Here is a 13,230-nt window from a genome sequence, read left to right as displayed (position 1 = left end):
TGATCACATATGAGCAAATAGATATTTTATTTGTTAAAAAATGTGTCTCAAAGAAAGGGAATGGAAAGTAGCAATAAAATAGAGAAAAACTGGTGAAAAAAGAGGTAGGAAACCCACCAGGTGTTGCACAGTTGTGCACCTCTATATTTAATTGAATACCGCCCTCTTTCCTTGAGTAAGAATGTATAGGAATTATTATAGAAATACTGTTGAAAACATCTCCCAGCTCCCTTGACTTTGCAAATGTGGCGAGTCTGACAAACTTTTTCTGATTATATGGATTTTATGGAGATATGTGGGATAAGTACTGGCCCATACAATATTGCAGTAGCTAAGGTATGAATATATTAAGCTGTAGTATAAGGACAAGATTTATTGACTTGTGGAACCATTTTCCCAATAATTACTACAGATTTCATTTCTTTCAAACAATCAATTTGTTCCTCCCAACATTTTTCATAATTTTTTACCCACCAAAATCGAGTGGGTGTTACTCTGTCAATTTCTTGGCCCTCAATAAAGGTCTGTGGCTATAGTGTAGACACTAAATACTTTCCAATTTAAGGAGTTTGTAAATATACAGCACAATGAAAAGTTGTGTTATAGATATATCCTCACTATAAGCTCCCAACAGAAAAATAGCACATCAAATAAAATTGATTAAAATCACATTTTAATGTCTTCAGTGCTGTAGGTTGTAATCACTCTGACTGTAGTATACTCTCTTTGTAACCATGAATCTTTGCTGTCGTTGTCTCTTTGTTGCTATATTCAGATGTGTCGTGTGGAAACAACGCGATGCCACGGGATCTACCATCTTGCCACGTTCCAAAGGAGCGCGGGGGCGGGGACAAGCTAAAAGAAGGGCCACACGGTTGAATAAGCCCAACACCTCTCTAATCTCGTTGGTCCGAATGTCCTCCCGCACCGCCTATTTTTGTGTAGCGAGCCCGTCATTGGCTGAAAACCCCGTCAGTCGTAAAGGGGACGTGGTTTCTATGGTTCTGGCTTTTATGAGGCAGTAAGAGAAATTTTGATTTCTTTCTACCCTCAGAGGCGCAGACCCTGTCCGCTCCACTACCAACTACTCTCTGCTCAGAGGTCCACCAGCCCCGGACAGCCGGACTCACCATGGCTTCAAAGAAAGGCGCGAAAGTGCAGAAATCCAAAGGTGCGTCGCTGCTTCTCTTTCACTCTGTCCCGGGTCACAGTAGAGGGATAATGCGCTGCAGCCTTTCGCTGTCAGGCCTCTCTAACTTAATCAGGTCTGTAGCTGCTACTTAATTCAGGTTCCTGGTCCTAGTCCTGGTGTTGCTCTTAATCTAGCTTCAGAAAATTGTGTCGATGTGTTAGCTGCTCAGCGCGAGTCAGTTTAAACTGGAGAATGGAGGATACTTTAATCACACTATCACTGCGTTTACACGTCAACACTGTCTCTGTCGGCCTCTTACACACGGTTTCCAACGTTTACCACTGAGGTCTGCCTCCATCTCATCAATATGACTCTATATTAACACCTGGTAACGTTGTACATCACTGGTCGTTGTGTTTTAGTCGTTACCCGGTTCTGTTGCGCCACATTTGCCGGTTACACCAGCTGTTAATCCTGTGTCCGGCCTGTTGACCAAAGCGACTCCAGCCCCGGGGATTACAGCGGAACACCGGTTGGCACGCGAGAGATAACGTTAGCCCGTTTATAGCTGTTTTCCAAAGTCCTACTTCAGAGGCCTGGTCGTTCTCTGCCTGCAGACGCTGAGGTGTACCAGCATCGTCAGTATGAGTGTGCACCCCGCCCCCCCCATTTAGTCCAGTCACTCAACTAAATGCTCACGTGTCAGTATGAGAGGCTGTGGGTGGGGGTTTCTACGTGGACCCAGGGTCTCAATTTGTACCCCGTACGCTTTGTTGTTATGTAGCTGCGGGTACGCGCTGCTCCATTCAAGCGTCCTGCTACTGCGTCCCTTCTTTAATGTTTAATTTCACCACCTGAGTCCAGAGACAAGCTGATACACAGACTCACTGATTCACCTTTTACTCCCACAATCCCCTCTGCTTTAATATAATAAACCAACCACACACAGCCGTGAAGCTCCAGGTGAAAGTGCAGCTTGGATTTAATTAACGTGTTATTTCTTCCTGTTCTGTAGCTGAATAAAACAGTTTTGTATGTTGTATATGAATGTTGAAACAAACTATAAGAAGCACGAGTCTCACACTGTGAGTACACTGTGTCCTCTACCGCCTGCGCAGGACTACCCAGATCCCCCTATAGTAACTCTGGTGTGAACCAGATCCCACAGCTACCTTACATAACAGCCTAAAACATTACATTAATGTGGTTGATGTATAAACGTATTTTCATGTTTTTGTTGATGCTGAGTTGCAGCACGTTGCACTCACTCCCAGATGAATGAATGGAGAGCTGAGGGGGAAGGGAGGGCGCCCATTTAAAAAATAAATAAATAAACGCAGCTTTAAAATATGTGCAGTTTTTCTAAATGAGCGCAGTTTGCACCTTTTGATGTGCGTCGTGTTCGTAAGCAGCAGATCAAAGGGCTGGGTGTCTGGTAGAAAAGTCCAGGGAACAAAATGTTCAGGTTTTTCGTGGCTTTTCCCCCCTGACCCCGCCCACCACAATCTACTATGTGTGTACATATGTTCAGCAGTGTGTGCTGGTGATTACAATGAAGCGCACAGCGAGTAAAGAGAATCTGGTGTGTGGAGGAGGACTGAGTTTATCATTCTCAAAATAAACTTATATTGTCATAGAAGCAATGACGGAGCTCTGTGGACAAGTGGTTAATAATGCGTTATTTCAGACGTGTGTATATCTACAAGGAGCCATGATGGATGTTTGTAGTACACTGTCTGTGATAGTGCAGCAAAGTGGGTCAGAAGTGCAGTAGATCAGAACAGGTCCAGGTTTGAGGGACACAGAGTGGACTGTGGGACACACCTTTACCTTCAACACCTGTACAGGAACTTTGTCTTCCTCCATTTTTTTTTTTTTAATTTCAGCCAAAGATTTGTTGCCATTTGGTGAAAAGCAAACTTATTTTGTGGTCGGTTAATCACAACAGAGAGAGCCTGAGCACTTTGTGTTTATTTGAGTTAGATCATGTGATCAAACATTCATGGCTGCTTATCAAATATTGATTCTGGCTCTAACAGTTGAGTCTAAACAGTGAATTGTTTGCCAGTTGTTTTTGAAGCTGTCAGCTTTGAGGCATTCAGTCTGAAATCTCTCCAGATGTGTTGAACATGTGGCTGATTGAATCATGGATCATGTTATTATTGTTGGTTCATTTCTGTTGATAGATCTGCACTTTATTTGAATCTTTTTCCTACCTTGTTTGTCATGTGATCTTTTTACCTGTCTGTGTTGTGTATCATGTCAGCGCCTCAGCCTCTTCCCACCACCACCCCCACCACCCTCTCCAGAGGGCTGGGAGTTGCTGAAGGAACAGAAGGGTAACAGCCGTGCCTGTGACGCTGTTTTGCATCCTTTGTATTTGCAGTGTTTTCTCTCAGCAAACTAAACATCATCGTGTAACCTGCATGGAAGTGCAATGCTGTGTGTTTATTTCAGTTCTGGCTCAACCATTTAAAACCCCTTTATGTGATTAGGAGAAGAATTCAGATTCATTTAAAAGAAGAAAACATGGTGGCACTCTCACTGCTTCCTCTGGTCGTCTGGACCAAAGGTTAAAAATACCTCAGTGTCTAATTTAATGATGCAGCAGATATGTAAGATAATGTAGTCATGCCCGGGTCCTTTTTTTGGTTTTAATGAACATACAAATCAACCTGGGGACACTAAGATTAATGGACTGAGAGTTTTCACCTGGACTGTCTCATTTTTCTACAAATGAACAGATGCTATAATCACATTGCTGCCTCCCATACCTACAAATACTCCTTCATCAGACAAGTTGTATTAATTCATTTAAACCCTAGCTTGTGCAAGCAGCAAAATTAACCTTTAACATAACAGAGAGCGTAATATAGTCTGAATGATAGCATGGTAATCAAACTGCTGACTGGGTGTGTTTGAGGAGTCTATATACGCTTTTATTTTACCATTATGATTTTATCTTCCAACGATTCTGAAAACAAGATAATGGAGATAAATATTTTATTTATTTGTATATATTAAGATATTTATTTATCTTTTTTAAAATTAATTTTTCTGTTGAATTGTATTTAAACTTCAAGACATTCCACTGTTAGAGACATTTTAAAGGTCAGTAAATGTGTGCCGTTTCCAAAGTCAAAGAGTAATCCTGTTAAATAATCTTGATCTCAATATTGATCAAAACAATTGTGATTATTAATTTTTGCCATAAAGGAGCAACCTTAATATAGGCTACAGTTTTAATGCATACCAGCCAGCCAATCGGAGAGCAGTATTTTCTGTCTCTGTTAAAGACTAGTAGTCGACTACAGTTTGTTATAAAGTTGGAAGTGTCGTTCCTGCTGTTGAAACAGGTGTGTGTGTGTGTATGTGTGTGTGTGTGTGTGTGTGTGTGTGTGTGTGTGTGTGTGTGTGTGTGTGAGAGAGAGACCAGGTTGTTTGTAGTGCGCCTGTGATATAATCTAATTAGCTTGACGCTAGCTCAACAAACAGCAGCTTTGGCTAATACGAGAGACTTTTTGGGGATTTCTGACAACAAAGCCCGGCACGGGATTTGTTTCCTGCCTTTTCTGTCGCGCCTGGATCACAGCCTCCATCACTGGAATGTACTGAGCACCATTACAGATACTGGCGCCACGAGGCTGAGTCAGACAGGTCCACTGTCAGTGACATGCTGTACGAAGTAGCGGCGGGAGTTGGCCTCTAGGTGGATGTTTGGGTGATGAATTCTGCTGAGCTGGTCCTCACGGTCAGAAATTTAAAGTTGGAGGGGTCAGAGGTCACCATTAATTGAGCAGTGTCAAAGGTTAGAGGGTGTGTGTGCAACTAGAACATTCTCATAACCATACAAACCTGCACGTGTGTGTACACACATGAGCACGCATGCACAGTAAAAGCCTGAGGGAAGAGTAAGTGTGAAGGCGGTGTAGTGCAGCCCTTACATAAGACTAAAGAGCAGCGACTTACTGAGCACAGAGAGTTTCCATTTGTTTGGAAAGAAGCTGTTCGACCTGCAGACCCTGTGTGTGTGTGTGTGTGTGTGAAGAGAATGGAGTCTACACAAGAACAGAGTGGTTTGTTACTGCATGGATTTCATTTCTTTTGTGTGTGTAGATGTTGTTGTTTGTGTTGATATCAGACTGTGCAGGATTGAAGGTTTGTTGATGTGTGACTGGTCCTCCTTGGTGGACTCGTCTTATTAGTGGATCCTTGAACACAGCAGTAGCTTTGAGATGGTTCAGTTTTATGTATTGAAGTTTTTTGCTGTTGTTGACCTCAGTTCAGTTTGTCAGTTGTGAGGAGAAGAAGAGCAGTGCTCGACCTTTCTTATTAACTCTCCTACTTTTTTATTAAAATGTCTCTAATTCCATCAACAGTGACGTGTAAACCTGACTTTCTTTCCGTAGCAGATATGTCACTTGACAGGTATTGACTGTAGCCGCAGGATCAGCCTGTGGCTTAGTTTGTAGTGACAGTAACACCCCCCCCCATCCCCACCCCCCCCAAAGACTTTCCTGGTTGACTAGTCATTGTCACTTCAAGCCATTAATTAACTATTCAATGCATCTTTATGATATTCATCTGGTTATTTAAATTGTGTTGCATCAGAAAACAGTTTGAGTGTGAGGCTGAGAAAGAAGTAACACTGTTAACTCTGCTACGTTACAGGGAGAAAAAAAAACGGTAATATTGATCCTTTTAAAATATGAATTTTCCAAGCAACTGTTAACAATGTTCTCCTGAACATGTCAGGAGAACATTAACGCGAGCGTACTGTTTCAAATGAGGAGGCATGTTGGAGGTCGATGATGATACATTGCTTGGAAATGATTTTGGATTTCCTGCCTGACATTATCAAACTGTTTGTGCGTTTTTGCTGTTTAAATGTAGATTATTATCTGACTATTAAAACGTGTGTCCGGTTACACTAACACTGTTAGACCAGGTTATGATACTGGAATACTCTGATTCCCGCCTTGAACATGCTGCTCAAACGGTTTCCTGACATGACGTTTTTATTGTAAGGACTTAATCTCCCGTGGTTCTCTCTCCTCCTTCTGTCAGCTTATTTCAACATATGGACACCAACACCATCGTTTATATTCCAACAGAACGCTGTAATAACTGTTTAGATGAGTTTGTTTGATTGAAAAAGAAGTAATTACTCTCACTGAAATACTTAAATATATGTATATTATACAACTTGAAGCTGTATTTTCTGCATTTTCCAGTTTCTGTATTAACTCTGATGGAGCGTGTTAGACAGTTTGTTTTATTTTTAAACTGTTTGAACTTAGTTTTTCAGATAGTGTGATCCATAGAGACAGAGATCTGGTTCCTAGTGTTCATTGTTAGTTACATTGTGAGTCACATTCTTCGTGTGGGTTAAGATGTAAAAAGTTTTGTCAGTTTCTTCAAAGATGTAAATTCTTTAGTGTCATGTGAGTCTCAGCCTGACCGGTTTCTCTGTGGTCTCTCACATCACAAATGATCCTCTTTACTTCAGCTGTGAAAAATTGAAATTCTAAAACGACTGTAAATATTCTTCTTGCTCAGATCAGTTCAGTCACAGCTCAGAACGACAGCCTGGCTGTTACTGACTCTGAGCATGAATCACATTACATTTACTAATTAACCTACATTATGAAGCGGGCTGCTCCAGAACACATGTAGGTCAGGACTGTAGCTCATTTCATCCCTGTTCTGAGTCAGTGGAAAGATGTGGACTCATGTTTGAGTTGAGTGTCCCTTTTTAAATTTGTAATACTGTGATATAAAAAACAAAACAGTCCTCGCTCCTGTTCTAATCACAAAGTACTTTGACAAATATCTGAACAACACACACGGATCCTTTGCTTCAAACCGTGTCAAACAACTTGATTTGACAGAGAGGGACTGAAAAAATGATCCCTGTCATTTTCATTTGCACCTTTTTTCCAAACGTGGGGACTAAAAATAAAATGGTACGAAGCAGAAACTTTTAATGGTTCAGTCATACTGAGAACACGTTTGTCTTCCGTCTAACAAAGTTCGGTGAGTTCATGAAAAGATATTAATGATCAAACATGGCGTCTCTGAGGCTATAAAAATGAAATGTATCAAGCTGCAGTAACTTATTAATTCTTTAATTCCATTCTTATGATCTAATCAATCCTGAGCTAAATGGAAATAATATTTGTAAATGAAATAAGCAGAACATCAAACATGGAAATGACAGCAGCTAATCATGTCAGCTCTGTGGTTAAGCCACAGTAGCTACTGATGTGCAAGCTAACACAATTATAAAGGTAGGAAACCAAAACACACTTATTCCATACAGTTAGTGATACAGACAATGGATACATTAGTGCCTGTGACAGAAGATCATTTTTTAGTCAGTGGTAATATTCAAACTTCACTGTTTACTTCCTTTTTATTTTGAAGTGGCTTCAGTGTTTGGCTCAACTTCACACACTTCTTCTAATTAAAAAAACAAAAATCCACCAGTTCCCGTGACACATGGACACAAAGAAATCTGATCTGACCCAGATCCTTTCATGGAGTTTATCTTTGCTCTAGTGAAGTAGTGTAGCTTCCCTCTTCACTGTTCTCTGTTAACATGGTCCAACCTCACTGTCTCCATCCTGCTTTGATACTTTAATATAAAAACTGCAGAGACTCCTGACATGAACCCAGCAAATACACACTGAAGGTTGAACCATGTTCTTGTTGACACAGAACTGTAAAGGACATTATAGAAAAACATGACTTTATAATACCCCAGATCAGGCCATGGAAAGGGGGCGGGGCTTCGAGGCAGGCTGGCAGTGATGTTGATGGCTCTGCTCCTCTCTCTCTCTGTGCTCTGTGTCAGGGCCAGCTGCTCTAACAGCATTAAAAATAGCTGTCTCTGCCCTCCAGAGCCATATTGGGCTCATAGAAAAAAAAAAGTGACAGGGAGGATGACGGACAGATGAGCAGGAAGAGGAGAGCCAGTGGTTAGACAGAGAGGGGAGGGACAGACGGAGACAGAGGAAAAACGAGCTGCTCTCGTCTCTCAGCTGGGACTGCATGCTGTCTTTGTGGCCCGTTCACTTGTTGTTTGGTTAGTTGTTGAAGCCGGGCTGTCGGTCGGCAGGGATGGGTGATCCAGCGACCCTGGTGGAGTCTGCCACCCCCGCTGTCATCACAGCGATCCCCACGGTCGTTGCCGGAGAAACTCAAGGTGAGGAAGTGTCTGTTCCAGGGCTGCAAGGGACAAAGCAGTGTGGGAGGTCATTGTGTGGGAGTGTTGTGGGGCTGCAGGGTGAAGGACTGAGAGCTGGATCAGGCTAAAAGTCGATGTCTTACTGATCTCAGAACAGTTACAGCTTCCAGAAGCTCCAGTGTTTTTGTCCCAGAGAAATGATCTCAACATTGCTTGTTCATCTTCTGTCTTGTTAGTGGGTGTTCTGTCAGTTGTGCGTAAACACATCCTGAATTATAAACGCATAATATTGTTGCAGTATTTTTATGGAGATGTGTAGCAATGCTGGTTTGTAAGAGATTCTAAGAGCTTGCTAGACATGTCATCTCAGCATTTTAGCTTGAATTAGTACATGTTGCTGTGTCTTTGACCCAGATTGATGGTCACTTCAGATTAATCCTGAACAGGGTTAATGCAACATGTCATATTCCCTTGCCTTCAGGATCTGTGCTTTGACAGACCAAATGCTGAAACACTGAGACGAAGCTGATGTTTTATTCTCTCAGCTGACTCTGGGTCAGAAAACAAACAGGAGGACTCTGATCAAACTCTGGTCTCCATATTGAATATTGAGGGTATCAATGGATTTGATCATGCATGTGTTCAGAGTTAACACTACATGTATTTCTTGGTGAGTGCTTACAAGGTCTATTGAAATTGTCTGTGTGAGTACTTTGAACTGTGCTCTTTTGAGTGTGTGTCTGAGATTTGACCTTGCACCATGAAGTGGACTTTAACACCTGTTCATTCTCTCTGCCACTATTTTCTCCCATCATGCATTGTGGGATGTCATCGGCACCCCCGGAATAGCTTGTTGAATGTCTCTGCTCAGAGCCAGGTCTGAGGGATTAGAGCAGATACAACAGAGGACACATGATTACTCACAGATTTGTCAAATTTCTATAGCAAAAAATCTAAATGATAACATCTCAGTGTCTCAATGCTCCTGTGTAGTTTGTATAGATCTGTCCATTTCTCTAAGCTGGGTCTCTACTCAGAGTCCTTGTGGGAGGTGGGAGTGGATCTGAAATGAAAGTGAGGAGGGGTGATGTGATAATGTGGGAGTGATGGGAGCAGATAGAGCCCAGCTGAAACCAGAACAATCCAGAATGATCCGTCTAAATGACACAGTTGACTCTTCAGCTCTGGCAACAGTCACTGTAACAGCTCGACATCTGGCTGCTAACCCAACTTGCATGGTTAAGTGTTCCATTAGAAACTGTCTGAATGGAGCTGGCTCATTATAATTTATGTTGCCCCCAGTTGTGCGGTGTATTTACATCTGTCTGAAGCCAGTCTTAAGTTCTGGATGAAGAGCTCTGTTAGGTTTAAAATGTGTGTGGATGGGATGGTTTAACTGGTATTACTGTGCCTTGAGTGAAACATGTCAAATCCACTCTTTGACACCATGTTCTGTTGTCGTTTTGCAGATGGAGCTAAAACCCAATCGGCCAGTAAGAATGGGAAGAAGGCCGACTCCGGGTCCAGCAGCAGCTTCTTCACCTGGTTCATCGTCCTGGCCCTGCTGGGTGTCTGGACCTCTGTAGCCGTGGTCTACTTTGACCTGGTTGACTATCAGGGAGTTCTGGGTGAGTACACACACATCCCTCTGGTTTAAACAGCAGCTCAATGGGTTCTCTCTGTGTTCTATGTGTATCTACTATCTCATGCACCTGGCTGGAAAGGTGTGACTTCATCATGCTCATATATCACCTGCCCGCAAACACAACACCTGTCATCTAAAACAAACTCCAGCCCTGAATAAGAACCAGTCTGACCCTGATATTCATCACTCACAACACTACAGTCACATCAGCAGTCATTACTAACCTGACATGAGTCAACCTCAGTCCTCTGTCCTCCTTTAATTGTTCCATTTTCTGATCAACACTCACTTTAAACCAGATACTGAAGGAAAAAGGAAGCATATCAGAATCAGTCAAATCTTGTAAAAGCAAAATTTTACGGAAGCCGAGACAGGCCGTACTTACAAATATTTTTTATCCCGTTATCTCAAGATAACAAAGCTTATCCCGAGATAATGAGCAATTATTTGTATTCCTGAGATAATGAGACAATTATCTTATCACAATACTTATACACACTACACACAACGCATCAGAGAATATTTCAATCGAGCAGAAATCACACTCTGCCTTTTTCATACAAAATCATGTTCAGATCAGTCCTCGTCAGCTAACGAGTTACTATGGATTGTTGCTAAGGAGCAGTGTTACTGTGACTTAGTGTATGAGGTTCAGTCTAAATCATTTTCTCCTAAACATATCTTGTTGTCTCAGGATAACAAAGAATCGTTTTCTCCTGATAATGTCTCGTTATCTTTGGGTAACAAGCTTTATCTTGAGATAATGGGATAAAAAAATAATTGCATTTAATATAAATATTACCAGTGTTGTCCTGCCTCTGATTATGTAGTAAGACCTTTGATAAACTCAGAGCATATACACATTATAGTTTGTGTACCATACGTCTGTCACAGTTGATAGTAACAGTAGGATGATTACATTTACTACAGCACCATGAACGACATACATTTAATGCACCAAACAACTGGCTACTGACCAATGATTGTATATAAAGATGGATGACGTGTCTCCAGTTCCTCCCACTGCAGTGTTTCCTCTACTATTTCCTTGTTGGGGGTCAGTCACAGCTGTCAGTCATGACACACGCACATCATCAAATAACTAATTAAAACTAAACTTATCAGGCAGATGATGAAGAATAACCTAAACTGACAGAAACCATGTTTGGGAAAACTTTACCAACCACGCAACATTGAGGGGGCGGGGCTTATGACTTGTTATGCAGCCAGGCTTCATTTTTGGGGAGCTGTCATGTCGTCCATCTTTATATACAGCCATTGCTTCAGACTGATGCAGTCATTGGTCTGTAGCATGGGGACCACAATGCCTGCCTGTTAACAGTTGAAGTTTCCTGTTCGCTGCATGTCTTCGTCACTAATCTGCATCCCTCATGATTCATGTTGAACCTTCTGTGTATCTGTTATATTAATGTATGAATTATGAATCTGTTTTATCTTTACTCTTGCTGTTGTTCCAACATGTATGTTTTGTGTTTTGCATGCAGACAAGGCTAAGGGCTTACAAATTAACCTGTCTGAGGCCTTGCAAGGTAAAAATCAGACGCACATTTCTCTTGCACCCAGTGTTAACATGAATGATTGTTGTCATGTGTTGTTATTGTAGTGCTTTTCAGACATTTCCCCCACACACTCCTCTCAGAGACCTGAGTCTGAAAGAGCTGAGGCTTTAAATTCTGCAGAGAAATTCATCAGTAGAAGATGCTGCATACAGACCTGTTTGTTTTCTGGTCCTTCTGAAAAATAGGACAGATACACATTAAAGCTTTTAACATATTTCTATTTGTGTTGTAATAGAATATGTGGTAAACAAAGTCAATTTATTCTATTTATAATGACCTAAATTTTAATGGATGAAACTCATCATAAGTCACCATGACAATGTTTATTTGAAACTTAGTTTACTTACATTAAAGGAAATAGAAGGGGCCATCAGGCTGTCATCCTCCCTGTTCAGTGAATAACCCACTCCACTGCTCTGATCTGAAGAACTCTTTCTCTGGTCTCAGCTGGGTCAGATCTCAGGTCTCTGTCTAACTCCTGTCCTATCTCTCCACTGTGGCTGCGATATTTATCATGATAAAGTCCACGTTATTTCTTTCAGGTTTAAAGGCTGATTTTTACTTCTGAGTGAAAGTTGAACAAATCAGACAGTCAATTGTGGTTTTAAACAGCTTTTAGTCAGAACATGACAAACGCTTGCCAAGCAGCAGAACATTTAAAAACTCTGAGGTACATATGTATATGATAAAATATGCATGATTAAAATCCAAAATCATTTCTAGTCCTTTTTACTCATAAAGTGAATAGAAAATGAAGTTCTGCAGTGTGATACAGCACACATGTAACATGATCAGAATGCAAAAAAAAAAAAAAAAAAAAAAATAGAAGATTTGCACTGGGTGCTGGCCTGGCGCTCGTCAAGGGTCCACAAGCCTACCTTTCACCGTGCATCTTTACCTGCACAGTGCCTAACACCTCTATTCTTGCGACATGTTTGGCTGTCCGTACTTCATTTGTGGGCGTGCTATTAGCATGGAAATTAATTATATTGAACATTTATCGAACATTTTTAATGTTTCTATCGAGGAAACTAATTCTGCAATAATTATTGCTATCGTTTTATCACCCAGTGCTACCAGTGACCCAGTTAAACCACCACTCTAGACTTAGAACACCAAGTAGAGTTCATCACAATAACACAGTCAGCTGCCTCTTTTCCCTCAAATATCATTGCCACTCCAGCATCATGGTGTTACTACTGTGTTGTATTGCCCCTTTCACCACTGACTCCTGCCACTTCCTGTTTATCCATCTAGTCTTAGGCTACGTCCACACTTATACGTTTTCATTTCAAAATGGTGTTTTCAAAACATTGATCTCTGTCCAGATGACCATTTTAACTCCAGATCAGAGATAATCTCAGTCCAGACTAACACACCTGAAAACACATGCATACATGACCATTCATGTACGTAGGCGTGTGTGAGCCAGTGTAAACAGGAAGTAGTTTGTCTACTCTGCAGTTGGTTAGTTGTAGAAAATACTTTGAACGTGGAACAGCAAAGACAGCTGCAGTGTTAAAGTGAATGACAGCTGCTAGCAAAGACAAGGTCAGTTACACTCTGATTCATTATCATGTTGTATTCACCACTGGTAGTCAAGGCCGATGAGAGCCAATCAGGAGAGACCGTGGGAGTCTATGTCATCGTTTCCAAAGGTCTCAGTTTCACAACACAAACCGAG

The 13,230-nt window shown here is 41.4% G+C and overlaps 1 protein-coding gene across 4 annotated transcripts in view; it reads left to right on the top strand.

The window, feature by feature from the left end:
• The first annotated feature begins 700 nt into the window (after window positions 1-700).
• The window catches only part of asph (aspartate beta-hydroxylase), a 34,395-nt gene continuing 21,865 nt past the window's right edge, over window positions 701-13,230 (top strand). Inside the window, exons 1-3 of one of the 4 annotated variants that reach the window (XM_056391042.1) lie at window positions 701-1,171; window positions 9,791-9,949; window positions 11,472-11,516. In XM_056391042.1, coding sequence (XP_056247017.1) covers window positions 1,132-1,171; window positions 9,791-9,949; window positions 11,472-11,516 — 244 coding nt within the window. In that variant the 5' untranslated portion in view covers window positions 701-1,131. Of the gene's footprint in view, window positions 1,172-8,012; window positions 8,340-9,790; window positions 9,950-11,471; window positions 11,517-13,230 lie in introns of those variants that run through there. The other 3 variants (XM_056391041.1, XM_056391040.1, XM_056391043.1) reach the window with 3 other exon arrangements.

Source organism: Seriola aureovittata, chromosome 12, assembly GCF_021018895.1.
Source record: "Seriola aureovittata isolate HTS-2021-v1 ecotype China chromosome 12, ASM2101889v1, whole genome shotgun sequence".
NCBI lineage: Eukaryota > Metazoa > Chordata > Actinopteri > Carangiformes > Carangidae > Seriola > Seriola aureovittata.
The sequence above is the reverse complement of the archived record's forward strand: the minus strand, read 5'-3'. Positions and strand labels throughout refer to the sequence as shown.